A 23,264-nucleotide genomic window follows, 5' to 3' on the forward strand; every position below is an offset into this window, starting at 1 on the left:
CGTCGACCTCCGCCCGCTGTAGGTAATACACCGGCTATGGATAAGTACCTCATACAACCCCTCTTGAAATAATCCTTACTCTCCCTTTAACATACCAAAGCTTAAGTCAGCAGCTGCTGGCTTCTTGAGGTCACACTACACACCAGGAACAACATTCACTGTCACTTTCCTCTGTGCGGTATTAATGTGGCAAATTTTAAATAATTCTGGAAATCATATTTTCACAGCTGTGCTGACTGTGGAGCATGTGAGACACATTTTTTTATATCGCAGGCCATATCGTCACCTGTTGGTAGACGTGTGCGGGATGTGATGTCATGACAGATTTAATAATGTTTGGGTTTACGTGGCGTGACGGGTGTCGAGCTTGTGATATGATATGAAGTCACAGTCTGGCAGAAAGCTGCAGATCGTTGGTCTGTGTGTGAGGCGTAGTGGAAATCTAATCCTTTTAAACTTTAGATAACTAAGAGGTTTATCAGAAAGCAATAACAGTAGCTGAAATGTACTATTATTTTGATGACTATCTATAGTGGATTTTGGGCGTGTCTGGCTTGATGATGTAATGTATTACTACTGCAAATGTTTTCTTTGATTTTTATCACTGATCTGTTCTTTGTCAGGATGCCCAGTATAAACCTCCCAGTCCTGAAAAGTGGTGCCATTTTTTTAGTGACCTTTCCCAAGATTAATTCTATGTTTTTCCCTGTGAAAGATTTTTTTGTTGTTGTTCATTTGCCCCTGGGGGGGGGGGGTTTGTCTTGTGATCTGACAGAACTCTTTTTATAAAGCACTTTGCAAACACTGGTTTAAAAAAAAAGGACCATAAGTATAGGCGCTTATAGTTAAATGTGATATATATTTTTTATAAGTGCTGATTTTATACCTGCTAAGATGGCATTTGATAGAACAATAATAAATGAGTTGCAGCTCAGATTAGGGCTGAAAAAAGTTAGTCGATTGATAAATTGTTTAAGTTAACAACAGCACCCTCACTCTTTGTAGGGTCCATGTTGTTTCCACATTACGACTTAAAGGCATAATGTCTAACATTTTCTTTAAGAAACAATGTGTAACTCGTATAAACATCATCCCTTTTAATCAACGCTTTTGATCGACTGGAAGTGCGTGATGGCGTCTGTATCTGCACAGACCCGATCCTCTGTCTGTATGTCTGTGCCCGGGATGTTTTACCAACCCAAAACTTTGGCGAGTGCCTTTCTGGTGCGTTTACAAACGGTTCAGACAAATTCTACTGATTCTACCTGTAAATCTGAACACACCAAAGTCAGAAAAAGTCAGAAAAATTAAAACTTGGGAAATGGGAACAAGGAGCATGTGAATGCAGCATAAGTTATTGACCAGTTAATCATAAAAGTAATAGATTAAGATTAATCAATAATGACAATGATTGTTAGTTTCAGGCCTAACTCAAATTGCATTTCAAAGCATAAATCTAAAAATAATAATAATTACAGATTTGATCATTTATTCTTATCAATTATCATCCTTAGCATTTATTTTGTCCGATAAGCACCTATGAAAACTTTTTTTTATATCAGAATATTTATATTTGTTAGCTTTATAGGCAGCATTTTCTTTTTTCTTTTTCTTAATTCAGATTTAATACATATGTATTGCACTATTTCTGTGTGTGTGTGTGTGTTTTTAGATTTTATTTATAAAAAATTATAAAAAAAAAAAAAAAATACCAGTGACAGTTTACTGTTTCAGTGCCCTGCTGTAATTTCTGACAATTATTGTTTAACTAAAATATCCTGCCTCCATTACAGATCACAAGTGTGAAGCACCTTTTAGGGATTATTGAAAAAAACTGCTCATTTACCATAGATGTATTTTCTGTCACGTCATGTGTACACAGTTGAACAGTCGTCACAGAAGGTGAAAGGAGGCGCGGTGTTCATCTCATGACGATACATCCGACCTTTGAACAACAAGAAAAAAAAAACACTGCGAGATATTACACGAATGAATTAAAAACCAAACATTTAGTTGAATCAAGTTTTGCTCATTAAAAATGTTAAGTTAATAATTATGCTGGAGTGTATTCTTTACAGGATATTGTAGTTTTTGTTCCAGGAGGTCGGTCTTTTCCTCTGCGGTGCGTTCCACCACGCAGACTGACAGAGAGAGTGAGTGTGTGAGACAGAGGCAGAGATAGAAATCCAGAGAAAGCGAGGATGTTCTGGGACAAACCGATCCACAGTGGCCTAGTTTCCCTCAGCCATGCCAGTGACTCAACTAAAGTCTTCTGCCTGGCTGACTGTGGGCTTGGTCACCATGGATAAGACATGTGGACAGAGCCAGAATACACACGGCTGCAGTTATTTTTCTCAACGGATGAACTGCAATTACATTAACACATTAGACGAGTGTCTAATTTCTATTTGGGTGGGGGAGGGTGTGGGTTGTTTTTTTTTTCACTCGGAAGTCTTTCAACTGTCGTTTGAATACAGCATTAAAGGGACAGTTCACCCCAAAATTAAAAATTCATATTTTTCCTCTGGCCTGTAGTGCTACTTATCCATCTAGATATCATCTGTAGAGGTGTGTGTTTTCTCTCTGATCTAATGGAATCCCCAAAAAAAAATACACTTAAGATAAATGTCTCTTTTCAGAAATCATGACCCGGTCACTCAAGATAATCCACAGACCCTGTTGTTAGCAGTTTCACGTAGGAACGATTTTTTCTTTCTACTGAAACTACACCCACAAACCACATCACCCAGCTAGCTAGCCTCTCATCCATGAGTAGATGCACGCTTCCTTCTGCACAGTGGTACGATTGGCAGGTGTAGTTCTCTCTCTCTCTTTTTTTTTTTTTTTTTTATTTGTCCTTTTTAAAGCACTGCTGTCATCTCTGCTTTTCCACTGCTGTTAAATCATGTGAGATGCATGTGCTGTACATCAGAGGCTGTATTACAGAAACTTCCTAATTTACAGCTCCTATCTTTAGGTTAATTGTTTGATAACCATGGTGATTAGGGTAAAGACCTGTTTAGGATAAAAGCCATTACAGATGAACAGTTCCCCAGTCAATATTCAAGCATCCATAACTTCCTTAAATCATAAATAAACTCTACTAACTAACTTTTAGATAACTGAAGCTGTCCAGGTTTTCCCACTTGTAGTGGTAAATATTTTAATAACTGACTGACAGTAGTGCTTGCTAACATAAACTAATGGTAGTGTAACTTGTTTTATTAGTTTGGCTGCTCTTTTATTGCTTTTATATAATGGATGTCGGATACGGCAGGGACTGTGTCTGCTGTCTTACTGTTTCTTTTATCTGTCATGTTGGCGCTGTTGAAAATTTCCCAAAAAGAACATAGTTAGATTTCTCTATAGATGTTACCAAAACTTCATCTGTCTTGAAGTTAAGTGCCCCTTGTGGTTTTTGCTCATTTTTCTATTATATTTTAAAGATGAAAAAAGAACAACAGTTGCAAACTTGTTAAACTTGGTGAGATAAGAAATGTAATGTTGGTTGTGTTGTGTTTAGGATTTTCTAAGACAAAATAGTTTGAAGTAAGATAAGCTGTTGGTTAGTTAAAACTTGCTTTTGTATACCAAATGGGAAAACCCCATTTTAGACTCTTCCTAATGCAAGTCTCTGCAATATGGCTCATGTAAACAAAACATGTAAATAAATCAGTCGATCTGAGAGCAAAGGAAATCAGTGTGCAGGAAAATAAAGGGAAGACACTGAAGGAAAGGAAGTGGTAGTAACATGGGAAGTTGTATTAGTGTCTCGACTTCTGGGCTTAATCACTGACAAAGTGTGTGAATCCTGCAGCACCTGTACACTGAAGCAGTGTTTTTTTTTTTGTTGTTGTTTTTTTAAATTTTTAATTAACATCGACAGGTTCACAGTCATTTACATATCTTGAAGCAGTGGTTTTATATATGACTTCATACAGGGGGGTTAAATAGATATAAAATAATATAAATTATTTTTAAAAGTAAGTAGTAATGTGAAATCCCCGCTGAGGGATTACTGAGAAATACCAACACATCCAGCTCTGAATTCTCGCACATAATCATCACTTCGTCACTTTATCATCATTTGCTTCACACTGAACACAGAACGAAAAGGGGTTTATAGATGATGAAATAACGATGCATCCGATTAGTTCAGTTTTTTTAAAGTTTGTGATGCAGAAATGCGTGTACGAAATTGCTCACTATTCATTGTATGGTCGGCCGTATAGTGTGTTTGCCATTTTGTCTGATGGGATTTATTGTATCCTATATAGTGAACTAAAAATATACCACCATACACGGACAAATGTAGTGAAAAATTAATGGTCACTAAGTGAGTGTTACTGTAACTGTCACCATGCTGGATGAAAGGAATGACTTCAATAGGGTCCAATAGTTTTAATTAATTTTGCAAACTAACACGCAATACAGACAGTCCTCTTCATAACAACAGCCTGTATAGAGAATAGTGAATCATTTCGGACACAGCCGTAGTTCTCATTAATGGAGGCAGACTGTAAAGACACAGAGACACCGTGTACAGGTTGCAGGTTGCCTTTTTTTTTTTTTTTTTATAATACAATCTAATTGTTCACCATTTATGTCTGTGTGTGGGTTTTACACACAATGAGAAGCAGACGTAGACTTTGCATTTGTCTATAACATGACGCATGAATGTTAGACAATTGTGGTCATACAGATTTTATACAGCGAACACAAAACATACAGTTTATGTGTCGTACTTAAGCCTGTCATGATAGTTACATCGCTAAGGTCAGAAAAAATTCTAAAGGTCATGCCCATATATTGTAGGATATTATTTCTTTCGATTATATGTGTATTTGTTTACATAAAAATGTCACCAACATTTTAATGAACATGATATCAGCATAAACAGAATGGTTTTCTTTACAATTATTTGTACTCGGGAGCAGTTTTTTTCACAGCCTTTACAAGCTGAATGAATGGAAACAACTATGCTAAGTATGAGACACGTTTTGTTGTCATTTCTGGTTGGGCTGCGTCTGCTCTCCTGCCGTCTGCTGCCCAAATTTAAAGTTCATTGCTCTTTGAAAGAATGATAGTAATATGTCATATTGCCGGTACACTGTCATCTATATCGGTGACATAAAATGCTCTTAAAATGACAGTAATATCCTTTAGTGCAGTTATTTTTGAGACAATATATCGTCCAACAAAATAAGTTATTGTGACAGACCTATATCATCATATCCAGTATATACTATTTGCCAAAAAAGAGACAAAAGCAACAATAAAACAAAATTAAAGATGAATTTTACTTATAGTATTTCTTTTCCAGTTTTTATAAATATGTGTTAATGTCGTTATCATGAATTCTTTGACCTTGATAATCGTGTAGTGAAAATCTGATATTGTGACAGCCCATTTCCAATCAGCTTTTTTTTATTGGTTATTGTGATATAACATTTAACTTCAACCTTACACATTTCTTTTTTTCCAAATCACCATTTCTGTATATCATCATAGCTGCCCTTTGAAAACCATGTATCTCCAGCAGCTGTGTTTTCAGCTTTGATGATGCATTTTTCCAATAGTCCAGCTGTTTTTTAAATGTTTTTTATATTGGAAAGTAGGAAAACCTCCTCAGTCACTAAAGACACACCACTCCTCAACATATCTTGAGATACATGGTTATAATTGGACTGATTCTTGCATGATTTTTGTAGTCTTGCTTTTATTCTTTTATTGATTTTGCTGAAGTGAATTTGGCGAGGCTGGTCATTGATTTGTCAGCGTCAGAGGGAGTTGCAGGTTTGAAACCCCAGTGTCATCGATGGCTTCGGTGCAGATCTATGAACAGCGAATGTAAGTGGGCCACACATGAAAGTGAATTATTCTCTTTGAGGTAACACACACAGCATGGGCAGCTAGCACCGCTATCTGAGTGGCTCAGCGTGTGGCGAGGCTCATGTGTCACTCAGTGCCATTTAGACCGTCACTTAGCTCAGTGTGTGTGAGAGTTAGTGCGTCTGACTGTCTGACTGTCTGTCCATCTGTCTGGTACATAGTGTGCGTCCACACCTGTGGCTGTGGGACTGCTCCCCTTAATCAGACCTAATGAAGAACATTGATTCATCTCCATTTGATTCACACTTTTAGACAGGAACACATATACACAAACCCACACAAAACGCCTCACCACTAGTTGTGAGACGGACACTTTTGACTCCATCTGAAGAAGAAATGTTGATCCCCTCTAATGTTGTCATAGTGTCATCAGCTCTGCATATAATACTCCACTTAAAAAACGTGTGGAGAAGTTTTAAGGAAGGACAAAGTGACGTTGGGGAGGTGAGGAAGAAGAAGAAGGAGGAGTGGGAGGGAGAAAGAGAGCTGTGGGATCTGGAGATTGTTAGCGGGGCGAACGGGGCGGCCATGCACGTTTTCCTAAGACGCACAAGCAGGGCAGGCATCCCAAGATTCCCTGCATCCTGGTCCCAGCTCTGGGGTGGAGGAAGCTGTTTACTCTTTCTATCTCTCACTGCTGACGTCGGCGCACCGAACAATGTCATCCAATTTCCTGTTTTTCACTTTAGTGGAAAGCCACTCTCCCAGTGTGTATGGTGTATGTGTGTGTATGAGTGTGTGAGACAGAAAAGCTGGTGGGCTGGAGGAGAGGAGGAGGAGGAGGAGGAGGAGGAGGAGGAGATCTATAGGGCCGGATGCACTGGGAGCAGGATATAGGGTCAGAGGCAACTCCGCTATGTAAATACATTAGGTGTGTTGAACGCTCGAGATGACTGTAGACACCTCGCAGCTCTGGTGTGGTCAGAGCGGCCTGAACACGGAGGAAAGGTGTGAGATCACATGACGTGAGACTGTTTGAAGCTGTCGGCCTGGAAACTGTCACCTCACAGCGAGAGACTCATTTTAGAGGTTGTTTTATTAAACACACTCGAGGTTTTCATTTTGAATTCCAGCATTATGATGACTCCTTAAAGGTATTTTTTTGATCTCAACCCTGTTTTCCTGTGATTTTGTGTGAGACAGTGTTGCCAGATGTACGATAATTATTGTATTTGTACGACAGTTTTGCCCTTTGTACGATGTACGATCAACAGTGCCAAAAGTCCCATAATGTACAATAATTTAATCATTTTGTGACACATCATTTGGTATTGGTACAAGGCAACCTATATATGTACGTGTTACGTTGCACGACTTCTACAATTGCTGCCTTCCAGTGCTGAGGGAAATAAATACTCACATCTACAGCGCAGAGGAAAGACTCAACCAATTGGACAGTAGCATAGATGTTAAAAAATGGCTTCTAAAATGCATGTGTTTTTCTCGACATGCCTCCTTTGATAAGATATTTTACATGAGCAATTTAGAAAAAGTTTTTATGTGGCTAGCACTAATGCTAGTTAGAGTCATAATTTTAGTCAACAAAATCCACCATCATCAGCTAGCAATGAGAAGCTGCTTTTGTTTGTTCCTCTGCGGAATCAAAGACCTCGTGTTTCAACAGTCGCCGCCAATTTTGGTGTTAAATCTGCCACCACGATCGCTGTGAACTGGTGAATGCGTGCAGTGTGAGAATGGAAAGCTTGACAGACGTAGCAACAGTAACTAAGGAGGGCAGGGCTATTAACCCTGTTAGATGTGAAAATATAGGAACAGGAGAAAAAGGGAGATGGGGCATCAGAAAAGCAGCGCAGGTCTCCAGGTTCACTGTTTAAAGTATAAATAGTTTTTTTGTAATTAGAGATTTATTTGTTAACTGACCTCACTGACTGGATTTTTGGCCATTGATGTGACCGATCCACCTTATACATACGGTTTCTATATCAGTATAGTTATAAAATTTGAGGCTTCTGCTTTCAGCTGCGTTTATTTAATCACTGTGTGGCTTTGACTCGGTGTTTGGTACCACAGCATCCCTGGCATCCCTTACAGAAAAAAAATCCCAATGAGTTCCTCACAGATTGGCATACATATTTAAAATGTGGGAAAAAGAGAGCACTGGTGTTGGTTTGGTGGTCTGCATCAGCAGATACGCAGACTTGAGGTGTTGATTTTTAGGAGAAAACAGGTTTGATTGTTGCAACATAAACTAGATAAGCTGTAAACATGTTTGGTAATATTACTCCACCTAAGCAAAATAAAACCTAAAGATAAGGGCCTTAAAGGTTAAGTTTGCATTTTTAAGTCTTAGTTTGTTGTGCTTATATGCATAATAACTTTTCTCAGTCAAATTACCATGAACTAATTACTTAATACAAACTGCTCATACATGTACTTCCAGGTGCCAGTTTAGGTACAGTTTGGTCAAGCTAATGCCACAGTCCTGCAGTAAATCTTACCTTAAAGGGACAGTTCACCTCAAAATCAAAAATGCATATTCTTTCACCTGCCCTGTAGTGCTATTTTTCTGCTGTCTGCTTTCTATCCATCTTCTTTCTAGTAGAAACAAAGTAGTTCTGTAGTAACTCTGCAACTCACACCAAAAACAAAAGACAAACAAAAAAAAAAAAAAACCTAGATGGATAAGTGGCACTACAGGCCAGAGGAAAAAACAATGCATTTTGGGATGAGGGTGGGTAGATGTATCTGCTCACAGATTCATCTTTTTCCCAGGCTAACAAGAAATAATCTGGCTCTTTTAGATAATACATGTGCAGTGGTGTTTGGAGATATGTTTCAAATTACTAACATTAATACTGATATATGGCAAAAGGGTACAAAACCACATGCAAAAAGCTGAGCTGTGCTCTACTGTTATTAATTAAAATAGCCTAAACTGTAAATATATGTATAAAATAAAAATGTTAGAAAATCTGTAGAACAGTAACATGATAAAACTACATTGGCATGATACTGTTTGATTCTGAACTCAGTATAACTGTTAACTGAGAGTCAGTTAAGTACTTTATTGAGTTATCACCCAGATTAATTAGAAAACTATGGGCTAACACCAACTACAAGGACCAGAATGCATTGCATTCAACTCAGACCTCTATTGTAAAGCACATCTGCACTCTGCCCTGCTGCTCAACAAACTTGTCATCTGATGAACAAGTGGCCCATGTGCACACGGAGCGAGCGATCTCAGTGTGACTGGTACACACAGCAGCATATAGCAGGAGGGCGGGACGTGGATGACGTAGACGTACTCTCCATGTCCGTACTCCCCTCGCCTGCCTGGCCTACATGCTCACTCACTTCCCTTGCTTTGTTTGCCTCTGGTTGAGTGCCAGCATGATGTTTGCGGGATGCAAATGCTTGGCTGAGTGATTCATTGCAGTGAGTGTGTGCATGTGTGTGTGTGTGTACTGTACAAGAGGAGTATGTTGCCCGAAGAGGCTGGCGGACTTGTTCAGCTCTCTGTGTGTGTGTGTGTGTGTGTGTGTGTGTGTGGCAGGCTGGCTATTTGCGTTACACAACCCCAGCTGCAGTTGCATTGGTTGTGTCAGTGTCAGTTAGAGAGGGAAGTCTCCCTGGATGGAGACAGAGAGCGCTGCGTACTGCTCCTGCTAGGCCCTCGGCTCGCTGGAGGCTCTGTGGCCAAACTCCATACGTCAGAGACCCTGACCTCAACTAGCTCACCAACAAACGGCATCACAGTGGAAACACGACTTCTATGTGTGGTGTATTTTTGTGCAGCCACCATCTGTGACATTTACCCAGCAGCAGGGGTGGGAGGGTTACTTTTAAAATGTATTCTGATATAGTTGATAATTACTTGTTAAAAATGCAATCAGTGACCTAATTCAAGTATCATAATGTTAAAGTAACATAACTTGATTACTTTCCATTACTTTTGGATCACCTTTACATCAAATATGGTGAAATTGTTGAGCCTAATGGAATGTTTTATGTTGGTTGTTAGGTTTATTGTTTGTCCAGCTATAGCAGTAATTATACCCATTTAAATGTACTTTGTTAAGTATGGTATTTACATTTCACACTTACATTTTACACTTACATCACCACCTATAGTTCAAAATATTTTTTAGTTGTTGCTGGACAGTGTTAGCAGTTGGTCTGTGTAGCTAATGTTAGCGGTTGATCTCTGGAGCTAACATTAGTTGTTAGTCTGTGATGCTAACATTACATTGTACTGTTACATCCATCCCCATTGTTCACATCTGCTTCAACATGAAATCATCAAGATCACGTTCTTCATGATATCATAATATCTTCTGGTGTTTGCCATTATTTTTAAATCTTGTAGTGTGTGTGTGTTTGAGATCAGAGAGAAGAGGTGCAACCAGATTTTTAAAAAGTTAGGATTTTAAAAGTCCTGTAGTGTGGGGCCATCTTAACATAAGCTATTGGTCTGTGCAGCTAACATTAGCAGTTGATCTGTGTAGCTAACATTAGCAATTGTCTGCATAGCTTATGCTAGTGGTTAGTCTATGTAGCTAACATTAGTGGTTGGTCTGTATAGCTGATGTTAGCGGTTTGTCTGGGTAGCTAACATTAGCTGTTGGTCTATGTAGCTAACATTAGTGGTTGGTCTGTATAGCTAATGTGAGTGGTTGGTCTGTATAGCTGATGTTAGCGGTTGGTCTGGGTAGCTAACATTAGCTGTTGGTCTATGTAGCTAACATTAGTGGTTGGTCTGCATAGCTAATGTGAGTGGTTGGTCTGTATAGCTAACATTAATGGTTGCCTGCATAGCTAATGCTAGCAGTTAGTCTACATAGCTAACATTAGTGGTTGGTCTGGGTAGCTGATGTTAGCGGTTGGTCTGGGTAGCTAACATTAATGGTTGGTCTGTGAAGCTAACGTTAGCAGCTGATCATTCCTGTAAATCTTTATTTAAATTAGATGTTGAGTTGTTCGATGATGACAGCATTTTCACCTCTGAAGGCAGAACTGTTACTGTACTGAGATGTTGTTCCCCTTTTCTATTTAAAGATGAAATAATGTTGAATTTTCTACCCACTGAAACATTTTTTTTCACTAGAGGACCTGATAAGGAATTGGATGTAAGATTAGCAGGTTTCACTTGAGACCAGAGTGGTATTGTGAGAGTCGTGAAGTGTTGTAATGCACACATTTAGTATATTGTTCTCTGTCTTAAACTGTATTATGAAATTGTAACCCTGCTAATAGTCCCCATATTTACTAAAATATGTATAAGTCTATTTTCTCTAACTGTAATGGATTACAGTTACCACATAATCACATCACATGTAATCTATTACTCCCCAAGCCTGCCCAGCAGTAGTCTATAGAATAGAGAATGTTTTGTTTCACCTCCAGAGGAAAATAAATGTGTGGTTTGAATCTCTCATCAAAACTAATAAAGCTGAGGGCTGAGTTATTTGTTCTGACACACGTGGTCGGAGTAATTCAAATCATATCTGACAACAGGAAAACTAGGTCTTGTTTGGTCAAACCCTCTTGGAAAAGCATGAGTTTGTGGCATTTCCATATGTTTGTCCCCATTATATAGCCACACACAAACACAGAGGAACGCACACACACCAACACATGCATACTGTCTCTCTGGTGCACATGAGCCCATCATGCGACCAGGTCCTCGTGTCTGTGAAAGATCAGATGATCACAGAGCATCAGCTTGCAGCCATCCTGATGCCATACTCCTTGTTTGTGGACAGCTACAACAAACGGCCCAGTGTCATGATGACGTCAATTTGGCTACAACCGAGGGGCTAATCAGCTTTTTCTTCCCCCCCTTTGTTGTTTCATGGAGCTTTCAAAAGGCTTACAATTTAGCAAGAAGTGATTTACTGCTGCCCGGCATGCTCTAAAATTCCTCTCTGTATTCCTCCTCACATGTGTAGATTGTTTACGGAGAAGAGGAATTCTAGAGGGATGGCGGTCCGCAAGGGGCTTGGTTGCTATGGTTACTAACCCCTGAGCTGGGTTCCATTTAGCAGGAAGGAAGCTAAATTATTTGCAGACATAAAAGAGTAAACTCATGAAGGGAACGTGTAATGAGTTGAAAACCTGTCTGTGTGGAATCTGTCTCTTTTTTGTATTTTCACAACTTTATTGTATGTTTGAATTAAAAATCAGGAGGTTAAATTACCAGCATTTGTTTTTGCTGATCAGTCGGTGCTGGAAGGCTACACACATCCTTTACTTAGGTGAAAGTAATAATACCGAAATGTAAAAAAAAAAAAAAAAAAAAAAAAAAAAATATATATATATATATATATTAATATATGTGAGTGTGTGTGTGTGTACTCCTGCTTTCAAAATATAGAGAAATTATATTATTGGGTAATTATTATAGATGCATTTATGTGTAAGCAGCATTTTATTCTTGTGAAAGGTCAAGGTGCAGCTAATTTTAAAAGATTTGATGTACTGTGCAAAAGTCCCAATTTTGCAGTTATAGTAAAAATACTGAAGTAAAAGTCCTGCTATGGAGTAGCCCATTTCATGGTGTTATATGTGATTATGTAGATTATATTAGTGGATTATTATTACAGAAGCAGTCACGAATAAACTGTTTTACTATGTTGTAACAGGCCAAGGTGCTGCAAATTTTAAAAGACTTTATGTTCTGTGCAAAAGCCCCAATGTTTGTGGCAGTAGTGGCTATAATTGAATCCTAAAATGAGTGATGAAAGAAGTATCCAGACCCTTTAATTGAGAAATAGTAGCAATACCGTATTATGAACGTGTTCTAGTACAGGTTGAAAATGTCAATGAAGTAAAAGTATGTGTAATTAGCAAAATGTATTTGAAGTGCTGGTGATGACTGATGCAATGATGTGTAAGAAGCTTTTGAAGGTGGTGGAGGTGGAGCTAATTTAAACTATTTTATTTTAGATAGTTCAGTCCAGTGGTTTTCAAACTGAGCTCAAGGGACCAACAGGGGTCCTTGAGTGGGTTGTAGGGGGTCCCCAGCAAAAGGAGGAAGAAAATAATTAACTTTTACCACATTTTGAAAGTTGGAAAAACGAGAGAATTAATTGAGGTGATTTTAAGTGATTGTAATTCATAGTGATCCTATTTTTCCATAATGTGTATTGTCATTTTCTTATGACATCACATCCAGTAACATACACACACACACAAACTTAGCTTACACTAATATCAGATCGAATGCAAATAAAACAAAATGTTTCCATACACTTTTAACAATTTACTTTCAGGTAAGGCCTACATATCAATCTTTAATTGTGCTCATGTTTGGTTCTCAGAGCTGATCAAAATCTTTTTAGACGAGTGCTGTCCGAAAGCTGCCAGTTTATTGAGATATGATGATTTTCAAACCTAAAAATTACTCAGAGGTGATTCATTAAGACAAAATCCATGGATGTTGATCTGTAAAGTAACTAGTAAATAAAGCTGTCAGATAAATATAGTGGAGTAAAGCGTGCAGCATGAAGTAAAAGTACTAATTAGCAGAAAATGGAAATACGCAAGTAAAGTAAGACATAGTTAAATACAATGGGGTTTTTATAGGTTCTTTGTCTGTGATGACTGTTCACAGTCCTACTTTGCACAACTCCTCCCAGTTCCTCCTAAATAAGGCCATTTGGATTTGTGTTACTGGTGTTTCATAGCAGTTTGTTCATAAAAGGACTTTCTGGGGTTTAGCTGACTCTAAACATCAATAGATATGTGTTCATGAATAGCCAATACAGCATAATAAACATGAGATTTTTCATTTGTTTGGTGTGATAATGATGCAGATGTATGATCATTTTGTTTGTTTTTTTGTCACCTTCATCAAATATGCAAGAGGTAACACTATAATACTCTTTGGCGTTGTAAATATGGTATTTTAATAAGGTCAGAGGAAAAGAAAAGGTATTAAAACATTTTATTATGGGGTCTGTGGGATCCTAAACAATGTTGAAGTAAAGGAAATACACATATAAAATAACAGAAACTGTAAATACCACATTTCTGCAATGATTTCTGTCTAATCCTTGTATTCTTCTTGTTATCTTTCAGACCACATTAACAGAGGTGCAATTTGGACCAATGAAGTTATTTAAAGACCCACTTCAGGTATCGTAAAACAATGCCAAACATCTGAATGATTGATGCTTATGTGGTTGAATGCATTAAGGCTTTCCAAGGAACAACAGAAGTGCTCCAGTGAAATTTTTATGTCCATATCATTTAGGGGCTTTTAGCTGAGCCGTGCAGCTAAACTTGGTGTGACTGTCAATATTTGGTAGCATTTTTCTAGGATTAGTATTTCAAAACGTCACCTACTTTGTGTTTGCAGTAACAACTAATCTTGAATTTCTCAAAGATACCACACCTCGCTGAGAGATTAAAGAAAAAAAAAAAAGTCCCCATGCAAACATTCAAAGAAGAAGAAGGAAAAAAAAAAGCTGTTAATGGACGTATTGTGTGGGACGCAGCCTTGGGTTGTCAGGGCAACAAGGCCAAACATTTATGACCACGAACATACCATAATGAACAATGCGCGTTATGGAAGGACCGCACAGAGGATCCATGGACCAGTTTCGTCACTGCAAATAAGACATTCTCTGACGTTGAATGGTTCATTATACAGTTTGGTTCTGGGCTTGTTCCACTGGCATGTGTTGCGGCTGTTGTGTGAAAACTTCGAAAAGTCTTAGTTTTCAAAGGTTTATTAATTTTCCAGGCAAAAATGCCAAACGTCGCTGGTTCCAGCCGCCAGAATGTGAGGATTTACTGGGGTTTCTTTGTCATATAATGTAGTTAACTGAGCATTTTGGGTTTTGGACTGTTGGTAAGAAAAAACAAGATATTTGAAGATTTCACATTGGGCTCCGATTGGCATTTTTTCACATTCTTCTTTTAATATAACAGTCAAAACAATCGATCATGAAGTAATTGGTAGTTGCAGCCCAACACTCTTAGAAATACAGGGTTCTTCTGCTCTTCCCTCTCTGGTTTCTCATGGAACCGTTTATAAAGTTGCCACTTGGAACCCTTTCAGGGGGTTCTATTTAGAACAAAACATAAAAGGTGATACCTTCCACCCAGAAACCCCATTGAGAGGTTCTACAGAGAACTCTTCTGTAGTGTAAGGGCAAAAAATGTATATTCTAAGGGTTTCATCTAGAACCCACCAGGGGAATCTACCAAGAACCCTTCTATATTGCAAATGTTTCATCTAGGAGCCACCCAGGGGGTCCTACCGAGAACATTTTATTTTCCAATGGTTTCATCAATAGCCCATCCAGAGGGTTCTACCAAGAACCCTTTTGTGTTCCAAGGTTTTGATCAAGAACCCACCCAGGGGATTTTACCAAAAACACTTTATATTCAAAGTGTTTTCTCTAGAAGTCACTCAGAGGGTTCTACCAAGAACCCTTTTATATAGCAATGGGTTCATCTTGAACAATCATCTTTCTCCAAGGGTTCTACCTATGAACCTGTTGTCTTCTGAGGGTTCTACAAAGAACAATATTGTATTGTACAGGTGAGGCAAAATCACAAGAACACAATTAAATAAATTTATTACGGGGTTTCCAGAAACATCTGCGTTTAAAAGTACAATTTGAAATTCTTTCTTCAAAAGCAAAGGTTTCTGGGTAGACCCTCAGATCTTTAGGAAGAACCTTTTCAGAACCCTTATTTCTAAGAGTGCATAGCTCCTGCAAGTAAAACACAGATTTAAATTGAAATGAAACAACAACAGCTGCTAAACTTAGTCTAACAATGATGGCATGAAGTCAGTGAGAGTCAAAGAAAAGCAACACATTAGACGTCCTGTAATTTAATGCCATGTATGGGCGCACAGACTCGGCTTTATTGTCTGATGCGCTCCAGTGTGACCACAGTAGGAAAACGAGGTAGAGAGATATCCCCTTCCTGTTTTTGTCACTCACAGCTGATCCTGTCATGCCCTCCTCCTCTCCACTCCTCCTCTTTTCTCGCGGCTCACAGGATTTGGCCGGGCCCTCTCTGTTTTCAACAATGATGTTTTCTAGACAGAGCGATCGGACCCTGCCAAAACGCTCGCTACCCCCTTCGAACTATTTTTCCCCCCTCTTGCTGTCTTTGTGTCTCTGCCTTTTCCATCTGTTTCTTTGGAGCATAAACAGTGTGTCCATACTTAAACATTTAACTTGAATGTACTTTGGATTTTTTTTTTTCTTTGGCTGTTGCGACTGGGTGTGTTATTACAGATCAAGTCTGGGAACAGGCATGTGAAAAATCCTTATCTCAGTCTATATTACCCTGTTCCTCCACCTCTGCGGGAATGTTGACTTTTCTACCAACATCCCAATGTGGAATTCTGATCTAATTCCCTGTGCGTACCGAACATAGCTGCAGGACTCAGCGGTGATGTATTTATGACCCGGACACTTATTGCCGCTTGTAGGGAAAATGTTCATATGTGGAATATGGTTTGCATTAGCAACACCCCTCTCAGGCGTGAGGGTTCTGTGCTTCAGGCCTGAAGCTACGCCGTGGTGCTTAAATAAAGCCAATCGTCAGAATGAATCAAAAGGACGAGTGTCAGAGCAACCAATCCTCTATCCCGTCATTGTGTGGAGGACAGTCGCTCTAGTTCCCTCACAAAGTCAGGTCTTTGTGCCTTAACTCAATTTTACAGGTGTGATGCAAACTTAAAACTGCAGAACAAACTTTCCCTTCTTCACGTTCATTCTGCTCCTTGCCAACAGTTGGAGATGACGTCTGTTTGAGAGAGTGACTCATGAATCTACTCTTAGTGCAGCACTGCTCTTGGAGGCGGGCCTAAATCTCCGGTCCAGTATTTACGCAAGTAAAGGGGTTATATGAAAGTATGCTGGCAGAGGGAGAGCATGCTCTCAATGGCCGGTTTGACGGTAGCAGCAGCACTTTTCTGCCACAGCCTTGGCAGACCGGTGGGAGGGGCCGCAGCCAGTCAAGGCCACCTCGACTAATTGTGTCATAGATCATGGCAGCGGACAATAAAATCTGTGACGCACCCAAGTACGAGCTGAGCCTGATCAATCAGGGCCTGTCCAATGGAGGCCTGAGGTCACAGTCAAGCCCGCACTGCAGGCTGATTAGGACGACAGGCGCAAATGAGCATGAATGCACCAGTGATGACTTGACAACTCGGAGCTGCTGACACACTGATGCATCAAAACCGCATTTCACTGTAGCTTTCTTTTTTTTCTGAACAAAATTCACTGCGCAGTGTGGATCATTTGAGATTAGTTCTGACAGTTTTCCTAATCAGATCACAGCTGCTTATCAATTAGGCCTGAAGCTTTCTGATATTTTACAATAAATAATATTTTCCAGCCAATTTTATGTACTTAGTACTTAGTATAGTTTCCATATACTTGTGACAAACCAAAGAGATGTCCTTAAATGAAGCTGCAGCAGGTACACAGATGCACACAGAAATGGGCAGTATTTCAATTAAATTTGTAAATTGGGCAGAAAAAGTATGATGTAATTTGTAACAAAATATTTTAAGAGTTCGTATTTGTGTATTTGAAATACTTAAAGTACATTATTTAATATTGGGGCTGCACAATGAATCACAGGATTATTACGCAATATCCAAACAGCAGAACCAGAACCAAATAGCAATTTTTTTGAAAAAGAAAAATGTGTGAGAAAACAGCATCACATTAGTGAGGTACTGTAGTGCTGGAGATGTGTCCTGGCCTCAAAAGTCTTGTTGTCCAGGTACAGAACTCCAACAAAAATCTCATCACAATCAATCATCACAATTTTAAGTTTGTTTTTTTTTTTGTTTTCAGTCAAAATGGAAATTGTGATGCAAAAATGATCATTCCCACTCATCGTATCACATATCGCAACTGCAATTTCAGTCAAAATAATTTATTGTGCAGCTCTGTTTAATATGTCATTTTATTCTCAAATAAGACACACTTTAATCCCTTAGGTTTAATCTGTAGGAAAAAAAACATCTTTGCATGACATGTTGTGATAGAAGTCACATTACATTAAACACATGGTTAATAGTTTGAAACAGTCACAGTTTGGTTAGGTTAAACCAACAAATACACTTGGTTAGGTTTAGGAAAATATTGTGGTTTTGGTGAAAATAAATGTGTTGTAAGTGATGTCACTTACAAAATAATACAGAATAAATGCTGTGGTTACTAAAGCTCACTTAAGGTCACTGCAAATAGTAAATGTAAATAAGCTGCTTGCACAGACGACCTATACATTTGTTTTCTTCCCTTTGTTTCCAATTTGCAACAAGATACTTTTTGATTTATTGAGGCCAATCTCTTGATATACACAATACTTTACAACTGCTAAATGACTACACAAATATTTGCCAACATTATACCTTACATTGCCACTGACTAATTTTCAAAGTTCTTGAAACAATCTGTCAGTTAATTGATTACTTAATTGACATTTGTCAGGGCATTGTGGTGGTGCAGTGGTTAGCACTGTCACCTCACAGCACCGCGGTTTCTGGTGTGGCGTTTGCATGTTCTCCCTGCAGGCTTCCTCCCACCGTCCAAAGACATGCATGTTAATTCATGATTCTAAATTTCCCCTACATGCGAATGTGAGTGTGAAGGGTTGTTTGTCTCAGTATAACAGCCCTGTGGTGAACTGGTGACCTGTCCAGGGTGAACCCCAACTCTCACCCAGCATCAGCTGACATGAGCTCCAGTCCTCCGCACACCTGCAAAGGACAGACTGCAGTCTGTTTCAATGTGTCTTATAAAGCACTTCTTAATACTTTGTCATATATACAATACAGAGGGGACTAAAGAGAGGATTAATGAAGAAAAATCAAACACTCTCTGTCTACTATTGCTCTTTGCAAAGCCCTTTTTATTTCTAATTTTAGATAAGCACATATTTTTGGTAGTAGTGGTAGTATGACATTGTCACTTAAAAGTACAAATTACTCAGCTGGATATATGTGCTTATTCATCACTGTTTTTATTTTTATTTTTATTTTATTTTTTGCAGGTACTTTTAGTTTTTGCCAAAGAGGACAGTCAGAGTAATGGCTTCTGCTGGGCATGTGAGAAGGCCAACTTCAGGTGCAGCATGGCACGAACACCGGAGTCGGCTCTTGAATGCTTCTTGGAGAAGCATCATGACCTCGTCATCATTGACCACAGACATTCCAGACACTTTGACGCTGAAGCACTATGCCGGTAGGCCAATCTTTTATTATCATCAACGCACTTCTACTCGTCTACTTGTTGTGTGTCTAGAATGAGGTAGTGCAGTTGTTCTCAGCAGTATTTTGTCTGGGGTGGCCCCCACAACCCTGTCAAATGTACTCAAGTTCCACTTAATTGACACCCGTCATGCTCCAAAAGTGGACTTTTGAACTGATTTTAAGCTGGATGCTATTCAAGACTATTCATTATATATCAGCAGAGACTGTTAAAATGTTTTTTTTTTTCATACAATTAACCTGTTAGTATTCAGCAGTAGTAGGAACGCAAACCATACTGACCTAATAGCTGATGTTGTCCAAGTGGAGCATTTTCAACCATTTACTTTTAGCTAACTCTTTAAACTGTTAGGGTAGTGATTTCAAACATATAGTATATCCCTTATCTTTAGCTATTTTCACCTTAGCAAAAGTTAGATGAATAGATAAAATTGAAATCTGTAGCTAAATGGTCAAAATAATTAGCAAATACCCACTACTTTTTGCTGTTTCATCCATTATACAACTTTTAGCTAACTATTCTTGCCATGTAGCTAAGGATTTTAAACATTTCCCCCCTACTTTGAACACTTTTCTATCCAACTATTTTAACCATTTATCCATTTCCTTTTATTGGTTTCATCCATTATTCAACTTTTAGCTACCTATTTAAACTATTCAGCTAATGATTTCAAACATCTCTCCATTACCTTTAGCCATTTCAACCATTTAGCCAACATTTAGCTAACAATTTTAACCATTTATATATTACTTTTAGCAATTTTATCCATTTGTCTGACCGTTTTAGCAGACTGTTTTAACCATTTGGTTAATTATTCCAAACATTTATCCATTAACTTTTATCTGTTTCAATCATTTATCCACCTTTTAAAAACTTTTTGCCATTTATTTGTTACTTTTGGCAAAGTATTTCAAGTGTTTAATCTAAATTTTGCTGTCTTATCCATTGATCCACTGCTTCTACTTGCTTGTGTTTACATGTTACAGTTGACTCAAAATGCTGATTTTTTTTTTTAAATCTAATTGCAAACCTTTTTTTTGTAATTATTTGAAATACTCTACAATCTTTCTGAATCCCCTTTGCAACTGCAGAAGTACTGTGTGGGGTTACAGTGCCCCTGGTTAGCAATCATTGATATACATTTGAACTGTTAGTGACTGTCACCTAAGGCCAGTGACATAATCCAGACCAGATGACCGTGATTGGACAAGATGAAGCAGTCATTTTCATGTGTTACTGTACATTTGGTAACACATGTGATTATGACTCTGTGCGGGGGTAAATGGCCGGCTCACTTGCTTCCATTGCATGCTACCTAGTGGAGTCATGTCGATGAGAAATGAGCGGTGCCTGCCCATACCACCCTCTATCTTTAGCCTCTGCCCAAACCAAAAACACATTTACAAACATTCATTTGCCCTGCCCAGCGTGTATGTTAACCCTATTCATTTTGGCCAATCCATATGTTCAGTGTACACGCACAGGCTCCGATGGGGAACTAAAGGGCCTTTATGACCACTGGCTGGGGAAAACCACAGGCGGATGAGTGGCCCTGTACACTGCATTCTTTCAGAGGCCTAGGCCTGCTCACAGAGCTCCACCACTGGGCTCTGCCTGCCTGGGAGAATCGGAGCGTGAAAAACTGAAAAATACATTGATTTGATGCCATGGGCTTTTCCACCAGCCTGCTCACTGGCTAAAAGGCTCCCTCTGTTTACATTCAGGTCAATTAGAGCGGTCAACTCTTCAGAACACACTGTGATAGTCGCCGTTGTGAAAAGGTACGTACAAATCACTGCGCCTTCTCTTCCTTCCTGCCCTTTCTTGTCGTCGCCCTCGCTGTATTTTAAGTAGCTAATGATTCGGAGTATCAAAGTTTAAATGTCTGACCCAGCGGGCCTCTGTAGGCCTCTCATGTGGACCCAACCACTGATGTTCTCTAAACAAGCATTTGTCACAGCAATGTTTGGGTGCTAACATGTGTTCTCTTTTTAAGGCCAGACAGAGAGGAAGCCTCTGTGATGCCCCTGATCAATGCCGGCTTTAATAGGGTGAGCGACAATGTGTGCGATTGAGCGCGTGTGTTTCTTCTGCTGCCTGTATTTGTGTTATTCTTTTGATATGTTTTTATATCCCTACTGTCAACACTCACTGTAAGGCAGGCGTACAGGTTGTAAATCCTTTTTGTTTGCTCAGGAGACGAGTGCGTAGAGTTCCCTGTACCTGGAGAACTGTAACTCACGGCGTTAGCAGCACTATCACACATCCTGTAATGGATACAAATGGAATGAAAATGGGATTTTAGTTGTCTTTAATTGATCCGTGTTGCTTGTTGTTGCCCTCTGACCCTCAGAGATACGTGGAGAATGCCAATATGATGGCCTGCTATAATGAGCTGCTACAGTTGGAGCATGGAGAGGTGCGGGCGCAGTTCAAACTGAGGTGAGCTGTACACTCCACACATCGCGTCAGGCTTGAGCCACAAATTTGATGACTTTAGAATCAGACTGACTCGTGACTTCGTTTGGACTTGAGCCTTTTGACTTGACTTGATACCGTCCCCCCAAGCCCAAGGATTAAAAAGTATGATATTTAAGATGCGTGACACAAATAAAATCATTTCCCTTCATTTACCGAATCAACTAAATACAACAAGACAGGACAGAAACAGGACAGAACCGTTCTGTTGTGGTACTGGTTAACAGTGTTATATGCTACAGAGTGGCACTGCATGCCACAGGGCCGCAACTGTCACCAGTTCGATTCCAGCTGGCGACGCTCTTTGCGTGTCATACTCCTCTCTCTCTGCTGTTTCCTGTCTGCCTCGTCACTGTCCCTATCCAATAAAGACAAAAAATAGTGCTATATGCCAGAGGGTTTCAGAGTCAGAGGCTGTGGGCCTGGAAAAAGTTCAGAAGCTGAAAAAACCCACAATCATTAGAAACAATAAAAGTCAGCATGATAGCGTACTGATTTAACTGTTTCACATATTTCTCCCTCAAGAGCTTCTTTTCATAACTAATGTAATAGCTAATAGCTAGTATTTTTTTTGCTTTCATATACTGAGACCCCCCTTTTGAAAACTTCTGCCCTATGCTATGTCACCACTACTAACAGTTCAGTCGCATTTGTTTTAACAAATAAATATATTATGGTTTTTAAAAAAACATTAATGATTTGTGTAAATTCAGTATATTATTGCTCCTTTGTCAGAATCGCAATTTGGTAAAGAGCACATGCTGTTTGGGACTCGAAACTTAAAGTTGAGGACTTTTGAAACAATGACTTGGTCACACCTCTGCTGTACAGTATTGTAGTTAAATTTTAGAGTAGTCACATAGTATTCAAAGCTGTTGCACAGAGAGCAAGACATCAGAAACAACTCTGCTTTTATTACGGAAACATGCTGAAAGTTGAAATATTTGCTTCTCTGTCAGTAACAGCTAACTTTTCCTCCTTTGAAATTTCACTTACAGGCCAAACCAACTGTTTTGTTGCCCATTTCACATCAATTAGAGCTCAAATTATTCCTGAATGTTTGCCTAATGAATTGCCGTTTGTTTATGAGTCATAAGAAATCATTGGCAATCTTTTTAAAAGGAGCAGATGTTTATAACGCTTAAATTGAGCACTGTGTTAACGGAGTCCGACAGGCAGAAGGCAGAGTTTGTATTGTAACCTATTTAATATACCATCTATGGCTCCAACTCGCTATTTGACCTGCTGTATTCATTTTTAGATGTGGAATTGTTACGTGTTCCTCCTTTAATGTTTGTTAACACTAAAAGTATAAATGTTTATCACATATATAGTTGCTGGACACTCTGCCAGTTGCATATGTTAACAATGACTCTGTTTCTTTTGTCTGGAAGGGCTGGGAATGCTATTTTTACAGCTCTAGAACAAAGCCAAGAGGCCATAGAGATCACTTCTGAAGATCAAGTAATTCAGGTGGGTTTCTAAAACTTCTAGATGCTTCATTGTGATGAACAGTTCATCTCTCTTTGTCCTCCCCCTCCTCTTCTTTCCTTCTCGCTCCTATTTTAGTGCCTGTTCATGTCTTGTGATCCCAGATCTCAGTAGCGATAAGCTGCAGCCTCTGTCCCTCTGAATGGCTCCTTTTGTTAACATCAAAGCCCTGTAGCCGGTGTT

The 23,264-nt window shown here is 39.0% G+C and overlaps 1 protein-coding gene across 1 annotated transcript in view; it reads left to right on the plus strand.

Moving 5' to 3' along the window:
- The window catches only part of pde8a (phosphodiesterase 8A), a 76,706-nt gene that overhangs the window by 28,657 nt on the left and 24,785 nt on the right, over positions 1–23,264 (plus strand). Inside the window, exons 2-7 of the mRNA XM_084712935.1 lie at positions 13,936–13,992; positions 18,895–19,085; positions 20,837–20,893; positions 21,109–21,163; positions 21,466–21,554; positions 22,985–23,063. Coding sequence (XP_084569061.1) covers positions 13,936–13,992; positions 18,895–19,085; positions 20,837–20,893; positions 21,109–21,163; positions 21,466–21,554; positions 22,985–23,063 — 528 coding nt within the window. The remainder of the gene's footprint in view (positions 1–13,935; positions 13,993–18,894; positions 19,086–20,836; positions 20,894–21,108; positions 21,164–21,465; positions 21,555–22,984; positions 23,064–23,264) is intronic.

This window comes from Lutjanus erythropterus, chromosome 1, assembly GCF_056507025.1.
Source record: "Lutjanus erythropterus isolate fLutEry1 chromosome 1, fLutEry1.hap2, whole genome shotgun sequence".
Lineage (NCBI taxonomy): Eukaryota > Metazoa > Chordata > Actinopteri > Lutjaniformes > Lutjanidae > Lutjanus > Lutjanus erythropterus.